This window comes from Poecilia mexicana, unplaced genomic scaffold (genome assembly GCF_051168715.1).
Source record: "Poecilia mexicana isolate PSO_F unplaced genomic scaffold, ASM5116871v1 scaffold_19, whole genome shotgun sequence".
In the NCBI taxonomy this organism is placed as follows: domain Eukaryota; kingdom Metazoa; phylum Chordata; class Actinopteri; order Cyprinodontiformes; family Poeciliidae; genus Poecilia; species Poecilia mexicana.
Genome location: NW_028263388.1, coordinates 1,916,454 through 1,934,266, shown reverse-complemented (window position 1 = coordinate 1,934,266; position 17,813 = coordinate 1,916,454). Strand labels below are relative to the sequence as shown.

Below are 17,813 nucleotides of genomic sequence, written 5' to 3'. Positions count from 1 at the left end.
TGTGGAATTTGTTTCGGTTCAGTTAAAAAATATAAAAAAGGCGACTAAACACCAACTCTGACCGATAGTCAGCAGACCAGGTGTTTAAATGAGCCGATCAATCACCGCTGCGTTCAGACGATCACTTATTAATAACAGTAAAATAAACATCAAGCATGAAAACATGAAACTAACGGACTGAATGTTCTGTTCTTTGTGCGAAACATTTTGGTGTTTTTGATGTTGAATCCTGAAACAATGTGGCGTCAGTTGTTATGGCAACGAGTGTTTAGCAAAAAGCCGACAGAGAGCGAGAAAAAGGAAAACGATTAATTGTTTAATCCCTAAGGCCAGAAGTATCATGACTGATTAAAACCAGAAAATGATTAGACAGTTTTTCTTGGACTTGCACAAAACGTCATTCAGTGTGAACCAGATCTGTTCAATATGAACCAGATGTGAACCAGATTCTGTCAGTGTGAACCAGATGTGAACCAGGTCCTGTCAGTGTGAACCAGATCCTGTCAGTGTGAACCAGATCCTGTCAGTGTGAACCAGATCCTCATGTGGCGCCTGTCCTCCCTCAGAGCGGGTCCTGAAGCTGATCAAGGCGACCAGCGGACGGTTCCAGGACTTCCTGCCGCACAGCGACGCTCTGCAGACGTGCCGCTTCTCTCCATCCGGGTCGCTTCTCTTCTCCGTCGCGTACGATGAGGTTCTGCTCTGGGAAGTGCCGGGCCTCTGACCCAACCTCTGTTTCTGTAGATTTATTTATCCGTTTATTGTTCCGGTTTTTATTGTTCCACAAACTTTTTATTAATCTAAATTAGATTTTTATGTGTATAGTTTAAAAATAAAACTTTTTTATGGGAGAGATTTTGCTGTGTGGCTTCTCAGTTTCAGCGTTCGGGTCTTTGGGTTGGAATCAAGGTTTTCAGAGTCCAGTAGCAATTCATGACATTAAAGCAAATATTCTTGGAGTGAATGTTCCTGCTGAAGCACAATCATCTGTTAAATGCTTTAGAAACTGGGAGCTAGCCATTATTATGAGCCCAAACTGACTGTAACTGCAGCATGTCAGCCGTTTTTCAGACGCAGTCTTGCAAATATATTCAGATTTTTTACATTTTATCCCGTTACAACCATCGACCTAAAGGTGCTTAAAAACTATTTTTTTATGTTATTCATTTGTATTTTTTTCCTTTTAAAAAAACAATTTGCATGTTATTTATAACATATATATATGTATATATATATGTATATATATGTATGTATATATATATATATATATATATATGTATATATATATATATATATATATATATATATATATATATATATATATATATATATATATATATATATACACTGTCTGATGGCATTGTTGTAAAATTAAAGTCACATTATGATCAGGCAGTTCGTACTCTACTTGAGTAGTTCTTTTTCATTTTACAAATATGTTTTTTAGTCTTACTTGAATAATTTCGTAGTTGGCTGCCTTTTGCTTTATTTACTGGTATTGCTACTGTTTTAGTTCAATTTTTGGGTAGTCTCCCTCCTCCAACAGGTCAGAAATCATGTTACACATGTTCCCCCCCCATGCGCCATATTGGATTGTGGTAACCACTTTGTCCAGCAGGGGTCACAGTTCTGCGCACTCCGCTTCGTGAACCGGAACAGTAAACGGGTTTCACCTTGGGTGAATATCGGCGTGAAAAGGCGCACGTTTGGGTTTATCTTGAAATTTTGACGTTCAAATGAAAGATAAATGTCTGCGTAGCAGCTCGGCCCGGCTAGCTCTTCTTCCCAGAGTGAGGAAACATGAAACAAGACGTCAGGATACTTTTACTGGGGGAACGTAAGTATCCAACTCTGACAGCTACAAGCTACACGGTTAGCAAACATTAGCCGTAGCAGCTAACTAACTTTGGTTGTTCCGGAAGCTGCATCATTTAATATTTCTGAAACGGTTCCACATTTAACGATAAAATTATGCTTTGGCAAATTTGCTGTGTTTCAAGTATTAATTTCCTAATTGGCAGCTTTATGAGTTTTAGCTTCAAAGTTTAAACTAATAAGTTAACTGTGCAAACCTTCTGTGTATCTGTATTATAACCACTGAAAACGACAGAGATGAAACAAATCAAATCTTATTCACAAGTTAGTCATAGTTTAATATTCGAACATTTTCTAATTCATCCTACTCATTTCCACATTGCTTTTGGCTTGTTTATACTATTTTTATTAACTATACTGTGTAACTTTTCCTATGTTGTAAATTTGCTATTTTTATATTTTTACCTCAGTTTGAACGTGCATCGTCTCACTTTATTCTATGTTGACCTGTGATTTAATTTGTGAAAAATAATCTAATTAGACTAACAAAAGTAGGTTATTTTCTAATTCAGATTTTTCAAAGAACAAAATATGAAATGAATAAAATAAGGGCAAAAGAAACATATTTCCAAATCAACTTTTTTCATAACAAGCAGTTAAATCAATACTTTTACTTAATGTATAAATGTTGGAATATTTATACATTAAATATATAATGTTTACTGTATATTCATTTGACCTACAAATAGTGCAGCAGTCTGGGCAGGATAGCAAAGCTGGTGTATGAACAGGAGGTCTCACTTAAACTTAAGCTGCTGGTTTGTATTTGGTCCATTTTGGGATAAAATGTGTTTTTTCTTCATTTAGTGAAGTTATATCAGGCTTGTAGAGTAGCACTACCTTACAATAATATTATTTAAGTAGAAAAGAAAAAAATCAATGCATCAAAACTTTTCCCATAAATATTTAATTATATTTTACTGAAGTAAATAGCTGGTTACTACATCAGATCATGTCTTGCTTGTTCTGTTATTTGGGACCCACCGTCCTGCATGCTTTTATATATTACTTTTATCTCCAAAATACACTGATCTATTTACTCAAGACTTCTATTTTAGAAAAAAAACTTTCAGAAAAGTCACTTTAAAACAAACTCTTGGGCTACATATTCTGCTTTCTGCATCAATGCAGTTGAAAATACATTTCAAAAGGATATTCACAGGGACCCGCCATGTTTATTTTATATCATATTGATTCATATTTCTACAATAATGTGAAGAGTATTTAAGTTTTTTTAATGCAATGCTTCACTGTTTCTGCAGCCAAGGTGGGGAAGACGTCCCTCATCATGTCTCTGGTGGGAGAAGAGTTTCCAGAGCGGGTAAGTGTCACTGCTGCCAGAGTTTCACTTTAAAATGCATATTTCTGACAAAAAGCACCTAATGGACTTTCTGTTATGCCCAGTGAACTCCAGTTCATCTTTAAAATGTGTTTCTGGTGATTTTTAATAACTTATTTATTAATTAGTCATAAAAAACAGAAATTGTAGCCCAGTTGTTGTTTTTAAATATAAATAACTTCAGTTTATTTTGTAAACATATTTTTACTCTGCATGCTTGAAAAATAGCAAAATTAAATCAACTTTCAGTGGTTTTTGCCTCGACTTTCTTCCGTATTGATTTGGGTTTGAATGTCTCTTTGGTTGAATCTTAATGGAATAAATGTGTGAAAAATGTTTGTATTTCCAGTTTTTATTCCCAGTTCTGTTTTCTAACGGTTTTGTTCTTTTGTTCACCCATGAGCCAGTTAATCAGTTTCCTATAAGGCTGAAATGATTAATCAATTAATCGTTATTAATGATTAATCATGTTAGTTGTTGACAATTAATTGATTCAAGTTTCCAAACTTTGCCTCAAAACTGCTAAAAAACAAAATGGAGGAAAAACTGGATAAAACAGGAAAATCACAGCAACAGTCTGACTGTATTTCAGATACTTAAAACAAAAAACTAATCAATAATTATCGATATCGACTGATATGAAACGCTCATATCATGATACATTTTCAGCCATGTTGTCCAGCTCTACTGTGGACGGAGAACTCTGGCATAACATTATGACCTGAAACATCTATCTGCTTTTATTTTGAAGGTTCCACCCAGAGCCGAGGAGATCACCATCCCGGCCGACGTCACTCCTGAGAAAGTTCCCACTCACATCGTGGATTACTCCGGTACCGGACCAGCAGCATCAGCTGCTGTTAAAATCAAAATTATCATCTGAATGGCAACATTTTAAGTTTTGTTTGGTTTTCTGTTGTTTCCATCAGAAAAGGAACAAAGTGATGAAGTTCTCAGAGATGAAATCGTCAAGGTAAATTCACCGCCATCCATTGATAAATATTGTAAAAACTCATCCAGCGTGTTTCAGTCGACCAATAGAGGAACACGAAGGTTTACAAAAACAAAGTGCAGCAGCAGAAAATGTGTTTTTATGCACTAGAATACAAACAGGAAATTATGCAATTATCCAATCATTAGCTGAGTTTTTATTACCAAAAAACTGTTGATATTCTGCTAATGTCGAAAAAACAAGATTTTGCCATTGTGGTGCTTTCATTAAATAAGAAACGTAATTTAAAATCTTACTTATTTAAGTTTGAGTATTTAAAACAGGTCATCCTGTAACCACTTCCTGTCATCTTCTCTGTCGCCTCCGCCAGTAGTAACATCCATCCGGCTGTTTGAATATTTAGAAAAGAGACATCTTGACTTCAGACTTTTTTCATTTCAGCCATCAAAACATTTCTCTGTCAGGGAGTTAAAATAAAAAATTGTTTTCTTTATTATTAACTTTAAGCTACTTTAGTTTTTAGGTTTTTTTTAACAAGGTAAAACTGAAAACAGAAACTTTAATTGTCGGTTCAAACTTGTTTTCTGGTGTTAAAGTGACGTTGGTGTGAAAACACGTCAGGAGCAAAAATAACCAAAAAACACCAACAAAGGTTTTATTTCCCATGTGTCGCATCATGTCGGGTCTCTTCCTGAATCCTGGGCATTTTTAGCATCTTAAACCTCATAAGCCGCCATCTTGTTTTGCCCAACCTCCACAGGCCAACGTAGTGTGTGTGGTGTATGACGTCACCAACGAGGACACGATAGAGAAGGTAACCGCTGGACATCCAGGTTAGATCAACCAGCATCACTTCATTCTGCTTATACTTTAATGGTTTCTTGTTTCCAGATTAAAACCAAGTGGATTCCTCTCGTCAACGGAGACGCAGAGAAAGGAAACAAGTACGTGTCACAAAGGGAATTCACTGAACTGAGACTGTTGTTAGGAAAAAGGGCGGAGCTAGAGGGGAACGCCAGGTGATCAACGGGTCGCTACAGCTAGCGCTGAAACATTAGCACTCGAACAGAGTGAAGATGAAGACGGGCATGATTTATGGCCGCCGTTTTACAGGATGTGAGATCTCTGTGTCAGGAACGTACTTCCTGTTCAGACTCTTCTTCTGCTGCAGGGTGATTTTAGAGAGAGAGAGGCAATTCTTAATCTGATTAATCATCAGAATTATTGATAAAATAATTCAGATTTAAAAAGAGTTTAAATGTTGCAACTCATTAAGATTCTTCACAGTACTGTAGACAGTGATGGCAGGAAGGATCTCCTGTAGCAGTCTGTATTACAGCGAATCTGAAGAAGCCTCTGACTGAAGACTCTCCCAAGATACTCTGATGAAGAATAAAATAGAATAACATATTATTAAAATAATTGTTAGTTCCAGTTTAATAACGTTTGGTTCTGTTTACCATGTTGGGCCCCTCTGGGCCCCGTTGTATGAACGTCTAGCTCCGCCCCTGGATAGGAAAATACCTTTAACTGCTGTGATGTTTTGAGTTCCATGTAGAGCATCGTATGAATGTTTCCGCCAAGGTCCGGATCCTCTCCGTTTCTGTAATAACATGATCGTGTCTGCCAGGGTTCCCATCATCCTGGTCGGGAACAAGTCCGACCTGCGCAGTGGGAGCTCCATGGAAACCATTCTTCCCATTATGAACCAGTTCTCTGAGATCGAGACATGCGTTGAGGTGAAGCTGCTCAGTTCCTGCTCCGATATTCTGCTTTAACTTTCACTTTCTGACGCCTCCGGTTGTCTCCCAGTGTTCTGCGAAGAACCTGAAGAACATTTCTGAGCTGTTCTACTACGCCCAGAAGGCCGTTCTCCACCCCACTGCTCCGCTTTACGACCCCGAGGACAAACAGGTCTTTTCCTGCTGTCTGAAATAAATGTTTCATGTTGCAGAAGCTTTAACGGTTTGTTTCTCCTGCAGCTGAAGCCAGCTTGTGTTCGAGCTCTGAGCAGAATATTCTACATTTCGGACCAGGACAACGATCGCATCCTGAGCGACGCTGAGCTCAACAGCTTCCAGGTTCAGAACCACCTTCACCTCCAGTCACTAACTTACTGAAACGTTCATCACTGCATGGAGTAAACAGGCTAAACAAGAGATTTTCTAAAAACAAACAAAAAATAAAACTGTCTGTAAATATGTTTTACCCAAAACTACGACTGGACAACATGGCTGAAAAACTTATCACAGTATAAGTTTCATATTGGTCAAAATCAATAATTATTGATTAGTTTTATGTTTTCAATATCTGAAATACTTTGAAACTCGTGGCGTTGTCGTTCCTGTTTTATCCAGTTTTCATTTTACAATGTTTTTTATTTTCTGCAGTTAAAACCTTAAACTGCTGCTGCACCAGGCAGCTCGTTGCTAGGCAACCCAGGGGTTTCCAAAATCCCTCAGTTCAAAGTATTCAGGGGCAACATTTTCTTTTTTCCTCCAATTAAAGACTCAAAATGTGATTTATTTTTATTACATGCACAACAATAAATAAAACATGTTTTACGTTTGCCTTAATGTTGAAAAATATTAAACTTTTTGGGCTTTTATTTTCTCTTTTTTTTGTTTTAAGTTTAGTTTATTCCAAAACACAAAAATAAGAATTTTCTCCTACAGCCTCTGCTGTGTTAGTCAGACGTAATGGATGGAGTTTTTCAGTGAAACATCTTTGGATGCTTGTGGGTAAAGAAAGAAAACTGTTGTGCACTTCACATTTTTCGTTGAAGACGACATAAACTCGTGATGGAAAATCTAATCCTGAAACAATTACAAAACGTCTCAAGGGGACAAATTTGTGCCGTTATTAAATTACAAATTAGTGAAAGGGCCACATTCGGCCCCCGAGCCACACTTTGGACACCCCAGAGGTCACCGAAGGTTTGGGAGAACTGGAAACGGTTTGCTACCCAGCTGGTTGTTGCTAGGCAACCAAAGAGTGCGTGAGTTAGCTTAGCTTAGCTAGCCATGAGAGGTACCTCTGCCTCCATCTCCCAGAATGCCGTGCGGTTCGGTGAATATTCTGTCTGATGTATTATCTGTTAACACTGATCATGTGTCCAATACAATGTTGTTAATTTATTGTCCAGCCGTAGTTTAAATCCAAGTTTTCATGCTAACATTTAAAATGTTTCGTTTAGAAATCGTGTTTTGGGAATCCTCTGGCGCCTCAGGCTCTGGAGGACGTGAAGACTGTGGTGTGGAAAAACACCAGCGACGGCGTCCAAGACAACGGCCTGACCCTGAACGGTAGGAAACATAGGAAACATCAGGCCGATGGGAAACATAGGAAACATCAGGCTGATAGGAAACATAGGAAACATCAGGCTGATAGGAAACATAGGAAACATCAGGCTGATAGGAAACATAGGAAACATCGGGCCGATGGGAAACATTGGGCCGATGGGAAACATAGGAAACATCGGGCCGATGGGAAACATAGGAAACATCAGGCTGATAGGAAACATAGGAAACATCGGGCCGATAGGAAACATAGGAAACATCAGGCTGATAGGAAACATAGGAAACATCAGGCTGATAGGAAACATAGGAAACATCAGGCCGATAGGAAACATAGGAAACATCAGGCCGATAGGAAACATAGGAAACATCGGGCCGATGGGAAACATAGGAAACATCAGGCCGATAGGAAATATAGGAAACATCGGGCCGATAGGAAACATAGGAAACATCAGGCCGATGGGAAACATAGGAAACATCAGGCTGATAGGAAACATAGGAAACATCAGGCTGATAGGAAACATAGGAAACATCAGGCTGATAGGAAACATAGGAAACATCAGGCTGATAGGAAACATAGGAAACATCAGGCTGATAGGAAACATAGGAAACATCAGGCTGATAGGAAACATAGGAAACATCGGGCCGATAGGAAACATAGGAAACATCAGGCCGATGGGAAACATAGGAAATATCGGGCCAATAGGAAACATAGGAAACATCGGGCCGATGGGAAACATCGGGCCGATGGGAAACATCGGGCCGATGGGAAACATCGGGCCGATGGGAAACATCGGGCCGATGGGAAACATCGGGCCGATGGGAAACATAGGAAATATCGGGCCAATAGGAAACATAGGAAACATCAGGCCGATGGGAAACATAGGAAATATCGGGCCAATAGGAAACATAGGAAACATCGGGCCGATGGGAAACATAGGAAATATCGGGCCAATAGGAAACATCGGGCCGATAGGAAACATAGGAAACATCGGGCCGATGGGAAACATAGGAAACATCGGGCCGATGGGAAACATAGGAAACATCGGGCCGATGGGAAACATAGGAAACATCGGGCCGATGGGAAACATAGGAAACATCGGGCCGATGGGAAACATAGGAAACATCGGGCCGATGGGAAACATAGGAAACATCGGGCCGATGGGAAACATAGGAAATATCGGGCCAATAGGAAACATCGGGCCGATAGGAAACATAGGAAACATCGGGCCGATGGGAAACATAGGAAACATCGGGCCGATGGGAAACATAGGAAACATCGGGCCGATGGGAAACATAGGAAACATCGGGCCGATGGGAAACATAGGAAACATCGGGCCGATGGGAAACATAGGAAACATCGGGCCGATGGGAAACATAGGAAACATCGGGCCGATGGGAAACATAGGAAACATCGGGCCGATGGGAAACATAGGAAACATCGGGCCGATGGGAAACATAGGAAACATCGGGCCGATGGGAAACATAGGAAACATCGGGCCGATGGGAAACATAGGAAACATCGGGCCGATGGGAAACATAGGAAACATCGGGCCGATGGGAAACATAGGAAACATCGGGCCGATAGGAAACATAGGAAACATCGGGCCGATGGGAAACATAGGAAACATCGGGCCGATGGGAAACATAGGAAACATCGGGCCGATAGGAAACATAGGAAACATCGGGCCGATAGGAAACATAGGAAACATCGGGCCGATAGGAAACATAGGAAACATCGGGCCGATGGGAAACATAGGAAACATCGGGCCGATGGGAAACATAGGAAACATCGGGCCGATGGGAAACATTTATTCATCTGGTGGCTTCGTTTACATTCAGGGTTTCTGTTTTCCAGGTTTTCTGTTTCTGAACACTTTGTTCATCCAAAGAGGCCGGCATGAAACCACCTGGACCATCCTCAGGAAGTTTGGTTATGACGACAACCTGGAGCTGACTGATGACTACCTGTACCCCGAGTTAGTGCATTCAAGACATTTATTATTATTATTATTATTATTCAGAAGATTTTATGGCTCGATAGACAGAAAATGGGCAGAAAAGATGAAATTAGGACTGATATTACGCTGAATTTATCTTGCTCTGTAAGGAGCTCAGAAAAGTGTTTCAGATTCACTGGCTTCTGGTTAAACGGCCTCACATTTCCTCCAGTTTTAAAACTGAATGAGTTTGATGTGAGCGCATAAATCCATGTAATCAAATGAAAATGTTTGTTTAAATTTCACACAATACGCATTCTGGTACTTTGATTAACTTTCTCTGCTTTCTTCCGTAGTTTTCACATGTATTTTGCTAAATTACGTCGATCAGAAATGATATTCAGTGTTTAACCTCAGGAAGTAAATCATCTAGTGTTTGTTCAAAGTTTGCTTTTGGGTTTTATCGTTAGTTTTACCAGCCGGCCCTTTAAGGACGTCCACAATCTGGATTTGGCCCAAAATAAAAATGAGTTTGACTTTCCTGATCTGTAATAACGATTAACGCCACTAGATGTTCCAGATGTCTAAAAAAATAAAGAGTATTTTCAGAATTTCTATCATCATTTCAAATTTCCGGTTGAATGTTTCTATTGTATAACTTGATAAACTTGATTATTTGTGTTTGGAAAAGTAAAATTCTTCTCATTCATCGGCTGCTTTACGTGTTTTCAGACTCAGAGTTCCTGTGGGCTGCAGCACAGAGATCAACCAGCAGGGCCACCAGTTCCTGCAGCAGCTGTTTGATAAATACGACGAGGCGAGTCCCAGAACAGGAAGTCGGCCGGTAAAGATCGTCTGATTTTACTGAGTCCGGCTGTTTTCCTGCTCAGGATCAGGACTCGGCCCTGTCGCCGGCGGAGCTGAAGAACCTGTTCTGCGTTTGTCCCTACATGCCGTGGGGCGGCGACGTCCTGCTGGCCGTGCCGACCACGGATCAGGGCTACATCACCAACCAGGGCTACCACTGCCAGTGGATGTAGGTGACCGAAACGCTCAGAGAGAAGCCGAGTTCACACAGCGGGACGATCCGTTATCCCAGAGCAGATTATCGGGAAGAATCTTTACGATGACCGATAATCCTGCTGCGTTAAGTATCCAAAGATTTTACTCAAGCAGGAGTTAAACATGTTTACCCAAGTACAAATAAAAACTGACCATCATATAAATTATCAGACCAAAGAAACATTTTCCTAATCAGTTTCTTGATGAGTTTTAATGAGGTTTGGTGAGTTTTAATGGGGTTTAATTAGTTTTAATGATGTTTGATGAGGTTTGGTGAGTTTTAATGAGATTTGGTGAGTTTTAATGAGGTTGGTGAGTTTTAATGGGGTTTAATTAGTTTTAATGAGGTTTGATTAGGTTTGATGAGGTTTGGTGAGTTTTAATTAGTTTTAATGAGGTTTGATGAGGTTTGGTGAGTTTTAATTAGTTTTAATGAGGTTTGATGAGTTTTAATGAGGCTTGGCGAGGTTTTAATGAGGTTTGATGAGGTTTGGTGAGTTTTAATTAGTTTTAATGAGGCTTAGTGAGGTTTGATGAGGTCTAAAGAGGTTTGATTAGTTTTAATGACGTTTGGTGAATTCTAATGAGGTTTGATGGGTTTTAATGAGGTTTGGTGATGTTTGATGAGGTTTAATGAGGTTTGGTGAAGTTTGATGAGGTTTGACGAGTTTTAATGAGGTTTGGTGAAGTTTGATGAGGTTTAATGAGGTTTGACGAGTTTTAATGAGGTTTGGTGAAGTTTGTTGTGATTTTCTGTCTGGGATCTGAATGTCAGAGTGAAATCTGTTCGATTGAACCTACTAAACTGAAGGTGTTCATGGTTTTGAAATCCTGCCGTGTGAACGAGGCGTTAGCCGCTGGTTTTCTCTCTGGCTGAATCTGTCTTGTGGTTTCAGGCTCTCTGCGTACCTGGACGTCCATCGCTGCCTGGAGCACCTGGGTTACCTGGGATACCCGATCCTGACTGAGCAGGAGTCGCAGACCGCAGCCGTCACAGGTGAGGGACGCATCTGCTGGGCAGCAACCAGCTACATTTAAGTAACGTTTTTGAGAAAATTTACTTTAATGGTTATTTTCACTAAGCTCTACTTTGTACTTTGAGTTATTTTATTATAAAGTTTTTCTACTCTTGAGTAAAATTTCTGACTTTTCTACCCACTGAATGAAAAACAAACATGAAATATTAAATGATTGATAATTTGATCAGTTACTCAGTACTTGAGTAAACTTTTTGCCTTTTATCCTTTTATTCTTAACTGAGTAATTTCTCGGCTCCCTTTTCCTTTTACTGAAGAATCATTTTGGTACGTTACTCGTCTGTTCCCAGAAGTTTAATGCAGTTTGGATCAGGTGCTTGAAATCCTTGAAAACACATCGGTTTCACTGATGTGTTTTCAAGGCTTGGATAGTGGTTGATATTCAAGCATCACAGTTTGTTAATAAAGTTCAATGTAACGTTTGATTAAAAGACTAAATTTGGAAAGAATTATTTACATATAATCGCTGAAACTGTTGTTTTTAGTTCATTTGTTTTTATCTCCATAGTTGGAAAAGTTAAATTTTTAAGGAAGAACTTTTTTTGTCTAATCTGTGCCGCCTTAATTTTTACATATTTTTATACCTTAATCAATGTTGAGGTTTAAAACCAGTTTGACACATTTTGCCGTTAATTTGTTTTATTTTTTGGATGCAGTGACTCGGGAGAAGGATGTGGATCTGGAAAAGCGTCAGACTCAGAGGTCAGCGTTTCTCTGCAAGGTGATCGGGCCGCGCGGCACCGGGAAGACCGCCTTCCTCCAGGCGTTCGTGGGCCGCAGCGTTCTGGTTCGTTGCTGTCTGACAAAATAAACGGTGGAAAACGAAAACCTGTTTCATGCTGCAAACTGTTAAGCTGTTTCATTTTCTGTTTTTTTTTTTATCAGAGTAAAGGAAACGCCAGCAGTGCCTTCTCACCATATGTCATAAATACAGTTCAGATCGGCAACCAGGAGAAATACCTGATTGTAAGTATCAGAGCTGCTGCCCTTTGACCTCTGACCCCAGCCTGACTGGCCTCCCTCCCTGCAGCTGAACGAGGTGGATGTGGAAATGGAGTTCCTCAAGGCGTCGGACGCCGCCTGCGACGTCGCTTGTCTCATGTACGACGCCAGCGATCCCCATTCCTTCGACTACTGCGCCAGCATTTACAAGGTCAGTGTCGAGGTCAAGGTCACAGAGGTGAAAGGTCGATGTCCAGGTGTTTTTCCCTGGTTCCTGGGTTCAGCTTAGTAAGATCAGAAAGATCAAACAAACTAAAGTTGTGCTTTAATGAGTTTGTGTTTCAGTTAGCGCATTAGCATTATCAGACTTAGCACGATCCCCGTGGGCATTAGCAGCTTTAGCATTATCCCCATTAGCATTTTTAGCATTATCACCTTTAGCATTGTCAGGGTTAGCTTTATTGGTGTTAGCAAGAAAGATTGGCTTTAGCATTGTTGGCTTTAGCATTGTTGGGATTAGCATTGTTGGGATTAGCGTTGTTGGCTTTAGCGTTGTTGGGATTAGCGTTGTTGGCTTTATTGTTGTTGTCTTTAGCGTTGTTGGCTTTAGCATTGTTGTCTTTAGCGTTGTTGGCTTTAGCATTGTTGGGTTTACCGTTGTTGGCATTAGCGTTGTTGGGATTAACGTTGTTGGCTTTAGCGTTGTTGGCTTTAGCGTTGTTGGCTTTAGAGTTGTTGGCTTTAGATTTGTTGGCATTAGCGTTGTTGGCATTAGCGTTGTTGGCATTAGCGTTGTTGGCTTTAGCGTTGTTGGCTTTAGAGTTGTTGGCTTTAGATTTGTTGGCATTAGCGTTGTTGGCATTAGCGTTGTTGGCTTTAGCGTTGTTGGGATTAGCGTTGTTGGCTTTAGCGTTGTTGGGATTAGCGTTGTTGGCTTTATTGTTGTTGGCTTTAGCGTTGTTGGCTTTACCGTTGTTGGCATTAGCGTTGTTGGGATTAACGTTGTTGGCTTTAGCGTTGTTGGCTTTAGCGTTGTTGGGATTAGCGTTGTTGGCTTTAGCGTTGTTGGCTTTAGATTTGTTGGCATTAGCGTTGTTGGCATTAGCGTTGTTGGCTTTAGCGTTGTTGGGATTAGCGTTGTTGGCATTAGCGTTGTTGGGATTAGCGTTGTTGGCTTTAGCGTTGTTGGCTTTAGCGTTGTTGGCTTTAGCTTTGTTGGCTTTATTGTTGTTGGCTTTAGCGTTGTTGGCTTTAGCGTTGTTGGCTTTAGCATTGTTGGCTTTAGCGTTAGCTGTATCAGCAGACAGTGGCAAATTTTTACTCGCCAATCTGATCAGTAAAGCCGAGTTGATTTTAAGAACCGATGTTGGTTTCTGTCTTGTTGCCTTTTCTCTTCCTTCCTCTGTTAATTTTTCTTCTTTCCTTTTTTCTTTCCTTCATTGGAGTCTTCATTGTGAACTCCAGTATTTCCAGTATTTCCTAATTTCAGATTAACTTGAAGATCTGTGGAAAGTTACGTCTGGAATAATCTGAAAGTTTAACATGGAAAATCTAGAAGCTGTGACTTTAATTCAAATATCATTTTAAAAATGTTTATTTTATTGTGATTGAGACTCAGCAACAGTTCCAGCAGAAATGAAGCATCAAATGAAAATCATCTGTATGTTGGATATTTTCCAGTCAGACGATAGAAACTGAATTTATTTTGCTCCTCAGAGGAGCAGCCAGTCAAAATGGCGGCTTAGTTTCTCTGTGTCCTCCATGTTTAGCAACATTACATGGACGGCAGCGTTCCGTGTGTTCTGGTCGCCTCCAAAGCGGATCTTCCTGAAGCCAAGCAGTTCCACGGCATGACGCCGGCCGAGTTCTGCTACAAGCACCGCCTGCCGCCGCCGCTGCCGTTCTGCGGCCTGACGCTCGACGCCGCCGGCAGCAGCATCTACAGCAGGCTGGCCTGGGCCGCCATGCACCCGTACGTACCAGAACCGGTCCAGAACCAGCACTACAGCCAACACCAGAACCGGCATGAAATAATTTCACTTTGGTGTCAATAATGTATTTTTGAAAGTGGATTTGAAATTTGCAAGACAACAGGGCTGAGTGATAAATAGATTTGCTTAATCAAACTTCTTATTTTATTTAATTCTCGTAAAATCTTTATTTTTTCTCACGATGCATTCTTTGGGTTTCCGTAGTTCAGAGTGATGTCAGGGCGGCCATCTTGTTTCACAGCTTTTATTCATTTGGATTTGATTCAGGTGAACTCCATGATGTTTAGAGCCAGGCTGCAGTTTTTATTGTAATCATGAAACTTGTAAGGCTAACAGGACGAAGTCGTAGTGATACGAGAAAGGACAAAAAATGAGAATAAAATCACAATAATACAGGAAAAATGTAAAAATATGAGAATAAATTTGGTAAAAATACGACTAGTGGTAATAATACAAGAAAACATTTAGTAATACAAGAATAAAGTAATATTTGTAGAATGAAGTTGTACTACATTAAGTCACAATAATATAATAATGTAGTAATGCAAGAAAAAATGTGTAAATTAAGTAATGCTACATTCAGTCAAAATAAAATAAGAATAAAGTAATAACATGAGAAAACGAGGAACAAGAAAACATTAGAATGAAGAATGTTGAGCATTTTGTGAAGTTAAACTTTATGTTTAAATTATCAAATTATCACGATTCTCCTTGTTCTGATAACATTATGACTATATTATCATAGTTAAACAGAAGTTATTGTAGCCTGGGCCTAAAACTCCAAATAACATCAGCGTTTTAAATATTTTTTATTTTATTTTACGTTTAGTAAAGAAAGTGGAGAAAACCTGGTATAAAAGTGATTCTGGTGTTTTTCGTCTGTCTCGGCTTGAGCGGAAACCTCTTGCTGGTTTGTGTTTGACGGATGGTTTTTGTTTTCCAGCCACCTGAACGGGTCGGACCTGAGCAGCGCCTCCTTCTGGCTGCGGGTGGCTCTGGGCTCCGCTGTGGTCGCCGTTCTGGGTTTCGCCGTCTACAGAGCCGTGGCTCGGCTAAAATGACCCGACGATTATCTCCATCCGTCACGACCAAACCTGGAGGCCGAACTGTTTTCCACCTGCCCTGCTCTCTGTCTGACCTCTGACCTCTGCTGGAGGTTACTCCCCCCGCTGCTGCTGCCTTACGCTTCACCAGCTGGCCTGAAGAGCAGCTTCTCTTCCTGAACACCAAGGTGCTTTCATCAGGAAGATGCTCCCGCCTCCTGCTGCCCCATCAGCAGATCTGAGTTACAGATCATGTTCTGCATGCAAGCAGCGTTCAAATGAAAATGATGCCAAATTATTCAGAATCAGAGTGCTGGACGTTCAGACCAGCTGATACAAAACGTCATGAAATCCTGATATGATTGCCAAATAACTGCTGGAACCTGGTTTTACCCTGAACAGGAAGATTTAGCTCCTCAAATCATTCAGTTAAACCCTCTGATGGTGAGGTTGCTTCTGTTGCATGAAGACATTTGCTTTTATTGAGGAAATGGACTTTTGATTTTAACAGTGTTTGCGACAGTGTTTCAGTCAAAAAGATTTCAAAAAAAAATCTGAAATTTTATAATTAGTCAGAAATATTCTAGAAAAAAATAATTTTTTAGCTTCAAAAGTCAAAAATTTTCAACTTTTCAAGTTTTCTTCTAGAAAATATGAGTTTTCAAACTCAGAAAAAAACCTCATATTTTTAGGAAACAATCTCTAGAAAAAGTGGAAATTTCTGATTTTGAAAAGGTGAAAAATTGCTAGAGAAGATTAAAAAATGTTCAGATCAATCTCAGAAACTTTGTAGAAAAAAAATAGAAAATTTTTGTTTGAAAACTTGCAAATTTGCTAAAAAAAAAATTAAAAAAAAAATTCAAGAAACGTGAAAACTTCCAAAATATCTGGGGGGGTTTCTGGGAAGTTTCTGAGATAAATCTCATTCCTGAGTTTTTTTTTTCTTTGAAATGTACCTTTTAATTTTTTATTCCATCTACAATGTCCCTAAGGCACCGTTGTGTCTGACTGAAGGAAAACATGACGGGTTTTCCGGCATGTGAGGAGAGGAACCTGGAGGTTCCTCTCCTCACCTCCAGGTTGTTTTAATGAGACTGAAGCTGGCCTGTGTTTTTCTGTTCCTCTGCTCCTGACTGACCCAGTTACAGAACCTGCTGCTGGTTCCGGTTGCCCAACACCAGAGAGGCAGATGGTTCTGCAGGAAACATTTCTGTGACTTTTCAAAAACTTTTTTATTACTGAAAGTGAACAGATTCAGATGCTTAATAAAAGACCAGACCGGAGTGAGTGCAACGGGTCGCGATTCTCATTTTATTACGGTTTAAAATGTACCAAAATCTAGCAAAATGGAAACAAATCTGCTGGCCTCTATTTCGTAACTACGCGGGACGTCCTGACGTCATCACGCAGGCGGGACCGGAACGTACGCATGCGCGGAAAGCACCAAAACAAGCAGGAAACTACAAAAGAGAAAAAAAATTCAACCGGCCCGTCTTTGTTGAAGGCAAACATTTGGACTAATTTTGGTTTTTACCGACTTTCCGAGAAGACCGACTTTGACATAAACTTCACTGTGTGCAAAGTTCGCGAAATGAAGAGTGAGAACTTCGGGAACACCGAAAATACGCAAAGCTAAACTACATCGGAGCTAAAGGTACCGAACACTCTCCAAAGTGTTGCGTGATTGGTCAGAAGTTTAAATATGCGTTTATTAAAAAATGTACAACGAGTATTAAGGTCAGACTAAGATATTTTTTACGGAACTACAGTCATAATATTACTGGAATAAAGACAAAATATTACCAGAAGAAAATGACTAGAAAATCTTAGTTATGTAGCTCTGACCGCCTCCTGTTATTTGTGTTAAGATTCTCATATTTGTTAGATACCAAATTAAATTTTCACAAGATGCTCAATATCCCTCTTTTTAGCTTTTAAGTGGGAATTACAAAATTACTACTACATTCTACTAACGTTGTGACTTTATTCAGATATTTATTCTGTTCAATATTTATCTTTATTTCATGAGTATTTTTGATGAATTTCCGTCATACAATTTTCTTATAATATTGCGACTTTATTCTGGTAATGTTACAACTTTATTCTCATTTTTTTCTCATATTTCGACTTTATTTTTCATAATGACTTTATTTTCGTATATTTTTGACTTTCGGTTGTACGACTTTGTTCTGATATTATGTAGGACGACGAATTAGGGTCACTGTAAACAGAAAAATTCAGTTTCCATCAGAAAATTTCAAGACAAAAAATGAACTCTCTGGGCTCTAAAATTGAAAATGTGCTATTTAGAAATCTGAATTTTTGATTTCTCTTCA

The 17,813-nt window shown here is 39.7% G+C and overlaps 3 protein-coding genes across 3 annotated transcripts in view; all 3 read left to right on the top strand.

The window, feature by feature from the left end:
* The window catches only part of wdr90 (WD repeat domain 90), a 31,155-nt gene extending 30,304 nt beyond the window's left edge, over positions 1–851 (top strand). The window contains exon 42 of the mRNA XM_014967495.2: positions 567–851. Within this exon, the coding sequence (XP_014822981.2) occupies positions 567–724 (158 nt within the window). The 3' untranslated portion in view covers positions 725–851. The remainder of the gene's footprint in view (positions 1–566) is intronic.
* Positions 852–1,638: 787 nt separating this feature from the next.
* rhot2 (ras homolog family member T2) lies at positions 1,639–16,770 on the top strand. Its single transcript, XM_014967471.2, has 19 exons — positions 1,639–1,837; positions 3,138–3,196; positions 3,966–4,047; positions 4,144–4,187; positions 4,927–4,980; positions 5,058–5,110; positions 5,797–5,905; positions 5,979–6,080; positions 6,149–6,247; positions 7,363–7,471; positions 9,321–9,441; positions 10,135–10,219; positions 10,293–10,438; positions 11,361–11,461; positions 12,158–12,288; positions 12,387–12,467; positions 12,532–12,654; positions 14,213–14,415; positions 15,378–16,770. Exons 1-19 carry the CDS (start codon positions 1,801–1,803, stop codon positions 15,493–15,495), a joined length of 1,857 nt encoding a protein of 618 aa, XP_014822957.2. The 5' UTR covers positions 1,639–1,800; the 3' UTR covers positions 15,496–16,770.
* Positions 16,771–17,041: 271 nt separating this feature from the next.
* rhbdl1 (rhomboid, veinlet-like 1 (Drosophila)) overlaps positions 17,042–17,813 on the top strand; it is a 59,504-nt gene continuing 58,732 nt past the window's right edge. Inside the window, exon 1 of the mRNA XM_014967473.2 lies at positions 17,042–17,131. The gene's annotated coding sequence lies outside the window, so the exon portion shown is untranslated. The remainder of the gene's footprint in view (positions 17,132–17,813) is intronic.

Coding starts and splice junctions, on each gene's coding strand:
- rhot2 (XM_014967471.2), top strand. CDS start 1,801: ATGAAACAAGACGTCAGGATACTTTTACTGGGGGAAC. Junction 4,188..4,926: donor TCAGAGATGAAATCGTCAAG/GTAAATTCACCG, acceptor CAACCTCCACAG/GCCAACGTAGTGTGTGTGGT. Junction 14,416..15,377: donor GCCTGGGCCGCCATGCACCC/GTACGTACCAGA, acceptor TTTGTTTTCCAG/CCACCTGAACGGGTCGGACC.